At 42.2% G+C, this 14,576-nt stretch overlaps 2 protein-coding genes across 5 annotated transcripts in view; both read left to right on the top strand.

The window, feature by feature from the left end:
* PLEKHG1 (pleckstrin homology and RhoGEF domain containing G1) overlaps window positions 1-11,489 on the top strand; it is a 127,476-nt gene extending 115,987 nt beyond the window's left edge. For all 4 annotated transcript variants that reach the window (XM_039568106.1, XM_039568107.1, XM_010400953.3 and 1 more), the window contains 8 exons: window positions 250-283; window positions 740-835; window positions 2,062-2,100; window positions 2,542-2,564; window positions 3,429-3,647; window positions 4,773-4,886; window positions 5,680-7,348; window positions 8,294-11,489. In XM_039568106.1, coding sequence (XP_039424040.1) covers window positions 250-283; window positions 740-835; window positions 2,062-2,100; window positions 2,542-2,564; window positions 3,429-3,647; window positions 4,773-4,886; window positions 5,680-7,348; window positions 8,294-9,396 — 3,297 coding nt within the window. In that variant the 3' untranslated portion in view covers window positions 9,397-11,489. The remainder of the gene's footprint in view (window positions 1-249; window positions 284-739; window positions 836-2,061; window positions 2,101-2,541; window positions 2,565-3,428; window positions 3,648-4,772; window positions 4,887-5,679; window positions 7,349-8,293) is intronic.
* A 1,461-nt stretch (window positions 11,490-12,950) lies between these two features.
* Window positions 12,951-14,576, top strand: part of MTHFD1L (methylenetetrahydrofolate dehydrogenase (NADP+ dependent) 1 like) — a 146,620-nt gene continuing 144,994 nt past the window's right edge. The window contains 2 exon segments of the mRNA XM_019290081.3: window positions 12,951-12,987; window positions 12,990-13,084. Coding sequence (XP_019145626.2) covers window positions 12,951-12,987; window positions 12,990-13,084 — 132 coding nt within the window.

The raw sequence follows: 14,576 nt of genomic DNA, 5'->3' as shown, positions 1-14,576 counted from the left end.
AATAGCTGTTCCACAAGGAAAATCTTGAAGGAAGAAAGGTTTATAGCATTTTATACACCAACAACTTTAGAGTTAAAAATATAATATGGGAGTTAAACTATTTGGTAATGCTGCTAACCATATTTATTAGTTCCCAAATTAAAGTTGTTGTTATTTGCATATAAGCTCACTACTATCTGTAATATGCAATAAAGCTTGCCCTCCTACTAACAGTTTTAACTTCTTCATTTGTTATTTTTTCTCTTCCAGGCCAAGCAGGCAATTCTCGAAATGGATGCCATACGTAAGTTCACTTTTTTTCACTTCTGTTTTAAAAATTAATAAAAACCATCTTCAAAATGTTGGCTTTAGCTGTTGGTTTCATCTGAGATGGAAGAAGGCCAGGCTTATGTTCCTTGAATTACGACCCTGCTGGAAAAGGCAAAATTCAGTGCAGATCCTTTAGAGTTTGTTGGGAAGGCTCTGACTGAGAAACTGGCAATCAAACGTGATGGTAGTGGATAAATGTTGCTGGGTTAGTCCTCTGGAGCCGGGCACAACTATGTGGGCAAAGAATTTCCATGGCTGCCTGGGTAACAGCTACCCTACAGTGGCATATCTTGCTTGCGTAGCTTCAGGCAAGGTGCAACTGTATTAGTCACAAAGGGACCATGGCACTGCCTCCAAAGGGAGCTGCCAAGGTGTGTGAAGTGCCATCCTTGTCACTCTCTTATTCTCTGTGCCTCTGCTTGTTCCACAGATCACCCAGGCTTCCACTATAGCCCTGAGGGAGAAATGAAATCGTCTTACCAGCCTAAGGAAGGCACTGCTCCTCACAGAGTGAGAAGGAAATCAGGTGAATAAACTCCTTTACCCCCTAGATGACAAAAGGAAAAACAAGCAGGGTTGTTTTGGGGGTGGGTTAGGCTGAGCACATAGAATTGGTTTTTAATCTGCACTCCAGGCAGATTTAGCATGGTATCTCTCAGATGTGGATGAAGTATCTTATTAATCATTTGGGGTTTTTGTGATTTATTTTTTTATCTAGTGTTTGCATTTAATTTAAGGAGTATACATTTGTAATGGTGGATGCATAAAGAGCAGTTGGTACTCTAACAGATTAAGGAATGCATATGCAGGAAAGCCAGTCACATTACTTAAATCTGACATCCCCCCACTGCAGTTGTTATTGTCTCAGAAGTGGTTCCATCCTGATTATGATAGGCTTATTATTTCAAAACATGATTACTATCTTTACTTAGTGTAATGTTTGCCTGATGGGTAATAGAGAATTTAGAGGTGGTTATGCTGACTTTGGGCTTTTTTTTCCCCCTCCTAGCTCAAAGATACATCCATAATTACTCTCAAAAACACTACCACTGTCTTTGTAGTTGGGTGACTTTGTGTTGCAGTCACTGTGGTCCCCTCTGTGTCTCCTTAAAGACCTTTCCAGTTTGAAGTGTGCAACATTGTCTATTGGGAATGACTTAAACAAAGCTCATGAGAATACTGATGTAATGATTTAACATACAGCAGCATTTGTGTCTGAAAAAGAGTCAAGTTCTAATAGGTTGAGGTGTGTTCCTTTGTTTCTGAGGTGTTTGCACACCTTTGTTGCATTTGTGCTGCTCTTCCTGTGAAAGGAACAACACAAAATACTGATCAAAGGACCTCCTGTGTAATTTTCAGCTACTTACACTTTTTAAGCCCTTTTAAGATGTTGGTACCTTATGCGTATTTCTAACAGCAAACCTCTAACACCCTAGAGCAATAACAGAGGTGACCAGATCTTTTGAAAGCAGGAATCCTAGCATGGGATAAAAACTTGCGTGCCTTGATGTATGGAGGGCAGCTGCTATTGCATTAAGAAACAAATCTGTTCTTTGGTAACAGCTATAGATTTGACACTTCAACAAATACTTCTTCTTTGTGAGGAAATTTTGTGATAAAGAAATTAAAATCTGGCTTCACTGCATGGGCTCAGAAGCTTAAATTTTTATATACGTTATAAAAAGTTGTCCAGGATGCCCACAGCTTTCTTTGGAATGTCACAGTGGGTAAACATGTTGTTGTCTTTTTCAGAACCCTCATCTAGAGTCCATAAAGTTTTGAAGTCAAATGGTAAGCTACTTTCTGTACTGTTTACTGACCTGGTGCTTCGGTACTTGTAGAACAAGTAAAGACAGATTCTTTTTTCTTGTAACTGTCCCTAAATGCATTAGGGGGAGGAAGAAGAATTTTGAAAAAAACAAACCCAAAATGTTTGTGTTTAAATCTAATATCTGCTTTTCCACACTTTGGGTTTGGTCCTAGGAACTGGTCAGACCAAGTCTTGGCCATTGTGAACAGTTCCTCATACCACAGCAGTGCTGCAAAATCAGGGCCTCAAGTGGAACTCTGGTAAAGCTCATACTGTCTGTTTTTTATCAGAGATCCTATAGTTTGTTTGCTCAATTGCTGCTGCATTCAATCCCCTTTGGGGAATTCATAATTGGGGTTTTAGTGTAGCATTGAAACGGGCATAGTTTGATTATTCACTGATGTGTGTATTTCTGTTTTCAGATGTAAGTCCAGATATGCAGAAGGTAAGCCATTTCTTATATTTCTTGTTTTAGCACATTCATATGACTTAGAGCACAGTATTTACTGGAGAATTTGCATCTTCTTGGTTATGTTGACCTTAAGAATGAAAACAAACCCATAAATGTTATTTAGCATCTCAAATAAGATTACTGGAATGAAAGCAGTAGGAATACAGCTTACTATTTTGGGAATATTTAATTTAAAAAATTACTGATCCATATATTGTTGTGGTTTATAATACAGTCCAATCAATTACTAGCTCTATAGGATACTTTAAAATACCACTAGAATCAAGGAGTGCTGTATATAAAAATAGTGTTTATTCTTTGGATCATATTATCTTTGCATTTATTAAATAAGACTGGAAAGTTTCAACTTACTCTGAGATATATATAGATATATATAGATATATATAGATATATTACCAAACGGAGCAGCAGAGCAGATGCAGCTTAAGCAGATTGAAATGAGCATTTCTAATTTTTACATTTTCTGTAAGAACATGTATTGAAATTCCCAATGTAGTTTGAAAGTCTCATGTTGAATTTCAGGTCTTAAGGTTTTATTTAGGAGGGAATTTAAAAAGTGTGTGTGTTATAAACAAAGTACTTTGTGTATTCACCGTGATGCCATAACACTGAAACTCAGGATTCGATGGGAGTGGGGTTTTTTTGCATATATTTTTTCAGTTCTAAATATTATGCGGAAAAGTACTGATTGTTGTACTTCTTTATAAATCTCATTTCAGTGCAGCTAACTGACTGTAGTTTAAACATTGCCTGTGAGTCTGATGTAAAACAGGATCTTACTAAAATATAGAATCTCTATAAACTTCTAATCAAAGTTTCACAATTTTGTTTTTGAAGCGGATGGGCATTGAAGGAGCCCTATTATCTCAAGCCACCAAACTAGGATCAAGTGAAGCCTTGCTGAATTCTAGGAAAAAGGTTTCACTGGAATCCAATGGGCTGGAAAGCCAGTTTCAAGAGTCTATTGAACCGGCCTACAGTAGTGATCAGGATGAAAATCTTCAGTCTTCTGCTACAGAACAGATTGATGCTGATGACGAAGAAGAGTCTGAACAGGTAGGAAAAGGAAGGGAAAAAATAAAGTAATTTTTTCCTGGGAAGAATGGAAGAAGGATTAAAATTATATGTAAAATAGCCATTAGGCAGGAATGCGTTGCAAGCATTTACAACTTTCTCTCCTTAGAAACATTTTTATTTAGGCTTCACACAATACTCTCTTGCATTTTAACAGAGAAGATGTAAAAGTAGCCCCTATACAGAGGGAGAAATTCCCACTGCCTGAATGAGATTTTACTTAGTCCTTCACAGTCGTCAAACCTAGTTCTGACAGAAAAGTTTTACCTGTTGCACACAACTGGCTTTTCCTTGCTTCTTTAGCTGATGCCATGAAAAAACCTTTTTAGGCCATATGCAGAGACAGTGCCTTCAAAGCAAGGACTTAAATATTAAGTTAAGATTCAGGCACTGCTCTGTGTGATGGGGTGCTTCTTGATCTGCGAGCATCTGGCAGTAGCTATGAACATGTGAACTTGAATATGAGAAGTTTTGAGTAAGATTTCTGAAAATTAGAGTCTTTATCTGTTACTACAGCACAGATGGTAGTTTTTCCCACTCAGTATGATGTTTCCATACATTGTAGTACCTTTGAAAGACTAAAAATCCAACTTCAAAATATGGCTGTATTAAAGAATCTAGATTTTCAGTTTATTTGGTTTAGTTGATACTGAGCTCATATCCTTGTGTGGTTCATTTATTTTGTGAATGATCTAAAACCAGTTATTGAAATTCTTTTTGAACCTGACTGTGCATTTCCTCTTTGAAATCACACTATTTGCATTATAAATATTTGACAGAATAGTGTCTTGTACCAGTTTAGTGCAGTGTCTTGTAATTCTCCCTCTTGCCGACATAAGTAAGAATGAAAGAATGAGTAAGCATAAAAGAATACCACCACAAAATGTATACTGTTAGCTTAGTGGTTACTACTAGATGTGGCAAGGACACTTCTACAGGTTTTCTAAGCTCTCAATAATTCTTGTGGCAGTGCTCTGACAACTCATAAGCTGTTTCATCTCCCAGTGTAGATCTCTGACCTATTCTAGCTTGTAATAATTCCTCTGAACTAGACTATACAAAGAGCTGTAGATTTTATTGCCCTTCCCCTGTTTTTTTTCTTTAAAGTCACAGCAAAACTCACTGCAGAAATCAAAAGGGGGAAGAAAAAGACTTAATAGTCAAGCTGCTGAAAATGTTGAAAAGCGGAGAAGTCTCAATCTCAATAAATGTGAAATTCAGGTATATAATTATTATTTTTTACTTCTATTTTGCTATGCATCGAAGATATGTCAAAGAAATCTGTTTTCCCGAGGTTGGCAGATACATCCTCTTCTGTTTATGTCATGTATTTATATTCATATCTATGATGAAAGACTCTTCTAACAAGTAACTAACCAAACCAATCAGCATTAACTTAAGACAAAAAGAATTATCTTTCCCTCTCTCTCCCAAACTCTGGCCAGCAATCTCTAAAGCATCCTTTATGCCAGCATTAGTGAGCACGTGGCCTTGCTGTAAATTAGATCTGGATGAAAACTTACACTAAAAAGAAAAAGAAATTTTCAGTGGCATGTGCTATAGAGCATAAGATTCCTTTCTGCTAGGGTTATAGGCAAGGAAAGGGAGGAGAACAAAACTTTTGGCACAAGCTCAGAGTCAGATTAGCTTAATCCAACTGTGAAACTGCAGAGTTAGCATAAAAGGTTTAATCTAACTCCTGCCAAACAAATTTGCCTTTAATTATTCATGCATTAACATAAGCTACTGTCTTGTATTTGAAGTAAGATGTTTTAAACACCAAGAGTGAACTCTGAGCCATGGTAAGGATTAGGAAGCAAAGTAGTCTGGCACTGCCACCTTGGCTCCCTCGCTCTCTGTTGAGAGAGAGCGCTTGCTCTGCCCATCTCTACATAATTCCATGCTGCAGGAAACACTGGTGCTATGGCAGTCCTGTAAAAAGAGGGAATTGCTGTATTGTTACAGGGATTACAGGGATATGCTAATGTTACCTGCAAATTTCAAATCTCCACAGAACTCCAAGGACCCTTCAGATGAAGAGTCCACCCAGCTGAATACTGATCTTCCATTTTCCTGCACGGCTAGACAGCCGCCGTCTCCTAGACAATTCAGCACACCCCAGAGCAACTCTCTGATCATGAATATCCTGGGGGGAAGTACCTCTGTCAGAAACATTTGGACAGACCACCAGATCAGGCAGGCATTGTTTCCCAGCCGGTGCCCACCTTATGAGAACGAAGATGATGAAGACGATTATCAGATGTTTGTACCATCAGCGTCTACATCCAACACGAGTTCAGCTCCTGGTGGCGAAAGGAGGGGTTCTTCTGGGCGTCCATGCAGCTGGCACTTGGGACAAGTGCATCAAAACGAGACTCCCAGCCCCACTCGCCACAAAATTGTTAGACGGGCCAGTAGTGCTGGTGAAAGCAACACACGTCCAGCCAGCACCAGGTATAAAACAGGGGAGCATGGTTCTCGAAGGGAAGTGAAGATAGCAGAGGGGAGCAGTAGGAATGCATATCCCGAATCTTCAGAGGAGCTGACCATCGATGATATTGAACATGTTTATGATAATATCAGCTATGAAGACTTAAAGCTGATGGGTCTGACAAGAAGGGAGGAGACACCCCATGGTCCCCAGAGATCTGCTAGAGACTCCCTGTATGAGGCTGAAAGCAAAAGCAGATCAGATTCACCTTCCAAAAAGAGAACAGCAAATCAAAAGAGGACCTCCATTCATGCTAGTCAGGAGGAGATACTACTCAGTAAAGAAGCACCAACTTCAAGTTTGGATGAGCTCAGGATTGTTGAAGACAACATCTATGACACCATACTGCTTCCAGAAACATCACTATTGAATTTTAAATGTGACTCCTTAAAATCCTCTAAAAGGAGGAGTTTTTTGGAAAAAGACTTTGCATATTGTGACAATCTACAACATTTTGTTTCTGAGGAGAGCCTCCAGTTCAGTGAAGATGAAAGTCCTTACCATCGTGTTCCCATTGACAATGACTATTTGAGTTTAGTAGATAGCTCCTCCAACTCTGACTCGCTGTCGCATAAGTCTGCCGCAGATAAACTCTCAGAAGAAGTAGATGAGATTTGGAATGACCTGGAGAACTACATCAAGAAAAATGAGGAAAAGACAAGAGACCGTGTCCTTGCAGCCTTTCCTGTTTGTAAAGATGACATGCAGGAAAGGCTGCATGCTGGTAGCACACCTGAACTGAGTAAAGATGTAGAGTACTCGCTGTCTACTCTCTCTCTGCCAGAAACTCCTATTTTCCCTAAAACTGTGAAGCCCAGGGCTGCCACCATAAGTGAGGCTAATCTCAGGCTTGAAGACACTACACCATGCAAGGAGAACTCTTTCATGAGTTTGAACAGATCTTCCTTCTCCAGTGAGATGCCTTTTGTAGATAGTCCATATGAACCTGCCAGTAGTGTTCTGTCCAGCGCACCTGCAGAGGGTGTGGAAAATGACTTGGCTGTTATGGATAAAACAAAGAACAGAGTTTTTATGATGGCAAGGCAGTACAGTCAAAAAATTAAGAAGGCTAACCAGCTTTTGAAAGTTAAAAGTCCAGAGCAGGAACAGCCAGCTAACAGACAACAGAAACTGAAACACAAAGATCTTGCTGCTATTCTGGAGGAGAAGAAACAAGGAGGTCCTGCTATTGGTATGTTAAAAACCTTTCTGTACAGATACATTTCTTTAGTAGCTTTCAGTGAACTTTGTGTTCTGAACTGGAAGATTATGAATTTTCCTCACCTCAGTCATTGAGTATCAGGATTGTATTTTCTGTGTTACGACTGAAATGAATTTTCTCAGACAGCTTTAACATGAACAGTCCTTTATATCTCGTTTCTTGTTGTGACTTGGTAACTTTGGGAGGAGTAGGGCAGTCTCAGGAAAGAGCAATTCAGCTGAGGCTGGAAGTAGAAATCATGCCTGAAGCACTATTGGACTCTCTACAGAAAAGCAGTTATTTCCTTTAGTAGTGTGATCTTCAGAGTTTGACTAAAGTGTTTTTTCAAGTTGGTTTGCCTTCTCACAAGTCACATACATCTGCTCAGGTGCCATTCAGAATCATACCCATGAGCATAAGGAATGTGGTCAGATAAGAAAGAGCTCATAGTGTTGAATGGCAAAGTCATGGCTATGCAACAGCTCTGGGACTATTTTTGTCCATGATCAATTGAAACAAATTGAAGTCGAGGCAGCAGACTCCATGCACTAGGGTGTCATTCTTGCCTTCTTGTGATATTTTTAAAAGTCTCTTATTTAATATCTTATTTACCAGGCCATTTTTAGAATGTTTTTTTCTATTTTAACATGAAACAAGCAGCGTATTATTGGAACCATGTGCTGCATTGTGTCCTGCATGACTGCTCACTGTAGCAAGATATTTTATGCTTCTTTTCCTCAACAAAGTGTACTGAAATGTGACACAAAGGCCTTTCCAGCCTCCATTGTTTCATGTTACTTTGCAGAGGCCAAATTTATTGACACAACTGAAAGCTCTTCTCTACCAATACTAAGTGTTTTGAGGTTTTAAAATTTTAACATGATTAATTGAAATTGATTCCTTCTCTCTGCTAAGTTAATTCTCTCTTCTTTCTAGGTGCCAGAATAGCTGAATATTCCCAGCTTTATGACCAAATTGTCTTCAGAGAGAGTACTCCTAAGGTCCAAAAGGAAGCTGGGGCCACTCCTCAGGAGCCATCAGCTGGGAGGTTTTCCACACCCATGGCCACATCTCCTCCCCATTCCCAGCCTGCCAGTGAGTGCTCAAGAGCAGAAGATTGGCTTTTGCATTCTACGTACAGTAATGGCGAGCTGGCTGACTTCTCTCCATGGCCTGAATCCCAGGACCCAAAGTCCAAGAACTCGTACACAGAGGCTGGTACAAAAAGCAATTCGAAGCAGTTGCCATCAGCTGGCTCAGTGCCTTCCCTTCAGATTTCCAACCGTTTGCATGTCCCAGCGCAGAGGTGGAGCACCATTATAAGCCAACCAAACAAAGAGAACTTGCATCAAGATCATGTCTATAACTCACTGGGGAGGAGAGTAAGCAATGTAAAACCGCAGGCATACGGCAGGTCACAGTCCTCGTCCTCAATTGTGGTCAACCGGTCTGGAGAATCAATTGTATATAATAATGAAATTGATAAGAAAAGGCTCCATTTGAACAGGAACTTTAGATTCAACAGCCATCAAACTCCAGGAATTGCTTCAGGATGTACAGGGCCGGAGATGAGAAAGCAGATCTCTGAAAACTGTTCAGATATGATTCTGCAGGATTCTCAAAAGGTGCTGAGAGTGAACAGAGCCTCCCCTCTGACAGCACAGATGGCCACTCAGAACTATTTTTTGAATTTCAAAGATTCTGAAGAAGGAGAAGGGGATGATGATGACTACGTTGAAATAAAGTCTGAAGATGAGGGATCTGACTTGGAGACTTCTCAGAACCAAACAAGGAAATCAGATCCTAAACTGCGTAACACAGATGCTGTTCCTTCTGAAACATTCTGTGGCAAAACTGTCTCCTGTACTCCTGCAAAGTCTGCCAGCAGCAAACATGCACTTACCCCATATCTGACTGCATACAGTGATTCGGATAAACTGAATGATTACCTGTGGAGAGTACCATCTCCTAATCAGCAGAATATTGTCCAGTCTTTAAGGGAAAAGTTTCAGTGTCTCAGTTCAAGTAGCTTTGCTTGATGCTTTCAGTAATTTCTAGCTGTACTGCCTTATCATGACAGAGTATATACTAGGACAATCAGTACTGGCATCATGTATTTCCGTAATATTACAGTATCAGGCATTGTATCACAATAATATTGTAAATAGATGTGAAATGTATCATTTAAAAAATGGTTTAGAATCCTGGATGTGAAAAAGGCCAAATGCGCACTGTCTGGGGTCTCTATGTATCACATGTGAACTTCTCATCTCCTACTGAACCTTCACATCTCTTCTTTGTTAGGTGTGATACCCCCTGATTCTTACCATCGAACCAGGTGTGATGCCATTTGATTCTTAAACCATTTTATCACATGGAAACCTTGGTATTTAGACTTTCCAGTTGGTGTCCAGTGTTCTGCATCCAAAATACCTGCGTGATATTACTCTGCTTACATACAGGAGCATTTAGCTGGGCAGCTGCTCCTGTGACTGTCCAGATTTCTGAGCAGGGTTCTGGTTATTACCCCAACAGGCTACATGTGCAATTGCACATACTTTTTGCACGTTACTTTTGCGTCAGACAGATTCCAAGTGTGTGGGACCAATGCATATGCTACATTATTTTAGAGCAAGCTTCTTACATTTTAAAGAAAACCTAGTCCTAGTACTTGTGCCAGGCTGATAGCTCTGTGTCTGAAGCCGCTTCTACTTTCTGGAACTGCGTAGGAGGCAGAAGATGGGCAGTGGTGTCTTTTGTGTGACACAGTCCTTGCCTGGGGAGTGGTTTTGGCATTAGAAGGGGAGCTGCACTGCTTGTGAAGAGGGCTAGACCAGTTTTGGTACCTCCAGTGATGGTGGCGTTTGTGACATGCAAGCAAAATCTGAGTATCTTGTAGATCAGCATCCAGCGGTCAAAAGCTGCTGTGCAGAGTTGAAGAAGCTGTGTGTTGTATGCAGTGACCTGCTGGGCATTTATTCAAGTCCCAGTGTCAGTAACCCTGCGAGAGAATGAGGCTTGGCCAGATTCTTGGGTGAAATACTAATTGTGGGGCATGTTTGGCCCATAGAGTGGTTTGGTGATAGTGCTGTTTGAGTGACAAGCTGCAGTCCCCAGGGCATGCATCTCCTGTAGCAGGAAGTGACCCTTCCTGACAGACAGCAGTAAAAGATACATTTTGTAAATCAGTCAGGGCTGACTCTAATCCAATTTATGTACAATAAAAAGTAGCTTAAAAATGAGAATACATTCCATTCTTTTGCAAATAATGTATAGAATAAATGCTGCCATTTAGAGCAAGGACAGGCTTTCCAATACTACGTACTCCCCTTCATCGTCATTGTTGCACAGCTTTGGATTCTGTTACTTGAAAACATTGTACCGAAAGGAAAGCCTAGATACATCTACACTGATCATCTTGTGTCACTGTTGTTCTTTTTTGGTGCTTACATTCTTCAGATTACATGGATAAAGCCAGTACCGAGTTAAACATATCAATAAACAAAGGAATTTCATTGAAATACTATTTTTACTAACCACTTATCACTCCCCTCAGTTACAGAGCACTGTACTTCCAGAACAGCTGATTATTTACAACACTGGTTACCATGAGGAAAACCTGAAGTCATCAGTGTACAGCTAATTACTTGTAGACTAAGATTTGAGGACTTGAAATTATTAGAACCGACTAAATTATTTACCACACCTATCTTGCATTGGCTAGGAGTTGTTATTTTGAGGGCTGGTTGGTCACGGTACTTACTAGCTCATACCACAGGGATACTTGTTACAGTCAGCACACCCCCTGTGATAGGACCCCTATCTATCTAGTAAAATCCGACTGAGAAATAATGTTGTACATATTTAAGACGCCGAGGTGTAGCAGAGCCCATATTTATTTAATATAGCTTGTAAAGTATTGTAAATATGGATAGAAGGTGAATCTGTGGGCGCACATCTAGATTTGTTTAAACGGCTTTAGGAGAATGTTTAACTCGCATCTCATGCAATCAATGGAGTTGGGAGGGAGGGGAAAACAACCAACCAATCAGAAAAAGGGACTTCTACTAGTATTGTAACTTCTCCCAGGGACCATTTCATACTATTTTTAATAAACGTTGAGTATGCAAAAGCTTTGGGTGCTTTTCATTGCGGGGGGCGGCGGAAGGAAGTTATTGGCTTCTACCTGTCGGAGCTGATGTTTGGGGGTGATTTGGACGGGGTTCGTTTCTTGCAAATAAAGCGGAAGCGAAAGCAGGGGAGCGCCGGGGCGGGGAGCGGGGGCGGGCGGCGCTCCATCCCCGCCCGCCCCCTGGCCCCGCTCCCGCCCCTGCCCCGTGCCCGCCGCCGCGGCTGCCGGAGCGCACCGGAGGGATGAGGAGCGCGGCGCTGCGGCGCTGCCTGGCCCCGGCGCTCCCCGCCGCGCCGCCGCCGAGCCGCGGGCTGAGCGGGCCGCACCCCCGGGGCGGCGGCGCGGCGGCGGCCGCCCGGTAAGAGGCGCACGTGGGGAGGCAGCGCCGGCTGATGCAACCGGGGGGTGCGATGGTGTGGGCATGGAGGGAGGAGGGGTGAGGGGGATTTGGGCGATACGCCCTCATTAGGGGCGTCGGGTTGGTTTTTTGAGGTGGGCTTTTTGGGGGACCTCGTAGTAAAATGCCCCTCTTCTCCCAGAACCACTGGCGGGATTTGCTCTGGGTTTTGGTGGTGGCATTTTGAGAGCGAGCAGAGCAGCCGTCATGTGGCGGTGGCTCAGGTGAGGAGGTGCGCAGATGTGTGCCTGGAAAAATGTGTCCCTGGTCGCCCCCTGCCCCTCCCCGTCCCGATTCAGCCTTGGACGGGGTAGTCTGCAACGGCGTTAAATTGAACTGGTTATTGGCTTCTCCAAGGGTACGAGCTACTAAAAATCCACTCCAGGCTGTTTTCTTCCGTTTGACTTCCTTGCTGTGGGGGGCAGACAGATGTATTTCAGGGGGTGTCCTCTTTGCCCAGCTGGGTAAGTATCATCTGCACACGCCAAAGATAACAGAGGAGAGCTGGCTGCCACTTACCCAGAAATTTTTTCCAGAAAGCATTCCCAGTGCCTGGCTGTCACTGGTTTTTCCAAGAAGCAGTGTGGCAGACAGAGGTGCCTTGTCTCCCTTCTGCCAGTGGTTTTGAAAGGCATCCATGAGACTGGCTGGCCTGCTGCTCTTGGGGCTGGTCTAGCCCATGTTAAGCCATGGCAGCCGCAGCTGCAAAGGCTTCTGCATCTGTCACAGCCCTGGCCGAGGGTATGGAAACGAAGAACCCACCTGACCCAAGAACTGATCTAAGAGCACAAGGTGGTGGTTCTCTGCTGCGCTTCCCATGGTGGGGCTGGACAAGCCTTCTCATGAATTAGCACAGCCTAGCTATAAAGCTTTGGGCATGTCAGAGCAATGCCCCACATAGCTATAAAAAAACCCCCAAACCTTTGGCCTGTTAAGGTTTTCTGTAGCTGCCTGCTGAACACCAGCCCTCACAGTTCACATTCAACCATAATTTTGGAGATTAAAAATGTATGTGCCTAAGCATTTCTGTTACGTTGTTGGCTAACATTGGTATCTGCCGACTAATGTTGGGAGGGTTTATTTTGTTAAAGAATTTGCTTGTTACTGTTGCAGCAGAGTCACCGAGAACGCAAAGAATTCCTTGGCCTCTCTTAAGAGAGAAAACCCTCGACTTAAGCCAACGCTTGCCATTATTCAGGTAAAGCATGTCTGTGCTCACTGACTGTGAGAGATCTCCTTTGGTACCATTACTTGTCTGAAACTTCAGAAGCACACGATGCAGAAAGTAATTTTAATCCTTTTTTTATAAAGAATATTATCTGCTTTATTATAAAACAAAGCAATGGGAGGAGGTAGTTCCACCAGATGGTAGATTGCCCTTCTTCAGGCCTGAAACAGTCACAGCAAAATTCAGACTGTGGGAGAGCTTTGCAAAGGAAGGGAACAGTTTTATCCCTTCTTCCTTTTGCTAACGTAGTCTTCCCCATTGTAAGTATGGATCACTTTTTCTCACAGCTTGTCTAAGTTGATTAACTTAAGAATTGAATTAAAGTAGTGTTCTCAAACCTTTATTTAGCTTGAAGCTTTTTTTGCAATCCTGAACAAAGTGCTTACGTGCCTGAAAACGTGGGCCTCCCTTCACCTCCCACCCCTGAAATAACAATGCCAGGATTAATGAAAGACCGTGTTGCTTCCTGTCAGCCATGTTACCTTTGGGTAGCTGTGGCTTATCACTGTCTTACTGCTCTTATAAGAAGAGGAAAACCACACTGAAAAGTCCCAGTCAGCTTAGAAGAGTCAGTGTGAAATAAGTGCCCTGTGTAAAGTGTCAGCATCCTGTAGAAGTAGCAGCACTTTCTGATGTGAAGGAATCTTGTAGTAATTGAGAACCATTGTTTTACTAATGCCGTGAAGAGCTTTCCATCCCACTGATGGTGCCATTTTTGATAGGCAATCAAAATCAGAGATGAGGATTGCTATCCCTGCAAAGCTGAAAGATGTTTGTCCTTAGATTTCTTAAGGTTTCAAAGCCACAAAACTAGGGATGCTTGTCATTCAGAGTAGACCCAGAGCCATGCAGGCAAAAATGTTATTGTTGTGTTCCTTCAGATGGTGGTATTGGTTTTGAGTGGGCACACATTGAAACTGATTCAGTAGGTTTTAAGTTTAAAACCCAGCTGTAAATATTTTTGAAGTACCGATAGTGAATCTAAGTAATGCAGCAACAGCTTTATTTCAGTAGGTCTTCTAGTCAGTCTGTCTGAACAGGCTCTCCCATCTCTTACCCTCCCTAGTAATTGCATTTAATGTTTTCACAAAGCCCTCTAAGGCTAAAGCTTAAGGACTGCTAGAAAAGCAGTGACCTGTCTCCATCCAGTTGCACCATGAGCTGGACTAGGACTGTGATCTACCCCAGCCCAAGGGGTCTAAAGAGGCTTTCTTTCAACCATATTTGTCTGCTGGGTCTGGTTTTCTGCATGACCAAATGCGTGTTTTATGCTGGCACGATGGAAGAGATGTCCCTGTTTACCCCACTTGGTTTGTTTTGCATCAGGAGGTGGCTGTAGGAACATGTGGCCTAGATCCTTCTGGGTGAAATTCACCCAAGCTGTGTTCTCCAGCTGTCAGTCACTCTAGCTCTGGTCTAGTTGTGAGGAGTGAAGCAGAGCCCACTTTAAATGTTTATCTTT

Source organism: Corvus cornix, chromosome 3 (genome assembly GCF_000738735.6).
Source record: "Corvus cornix cornix isolate S_Up_H32 chromosome 3, ASM73873v5, whole genome shotgun sequence".
NCBI lineage: Eukaryota > Metazoa > Chordata > Aves > Passeriformes > Corvidae > Corvus > Corvus cornix.
Note: the sequence above shows the minus strand (reverse complement) of the source record. Positions and strands in the feature narration are given on the sequence as shown.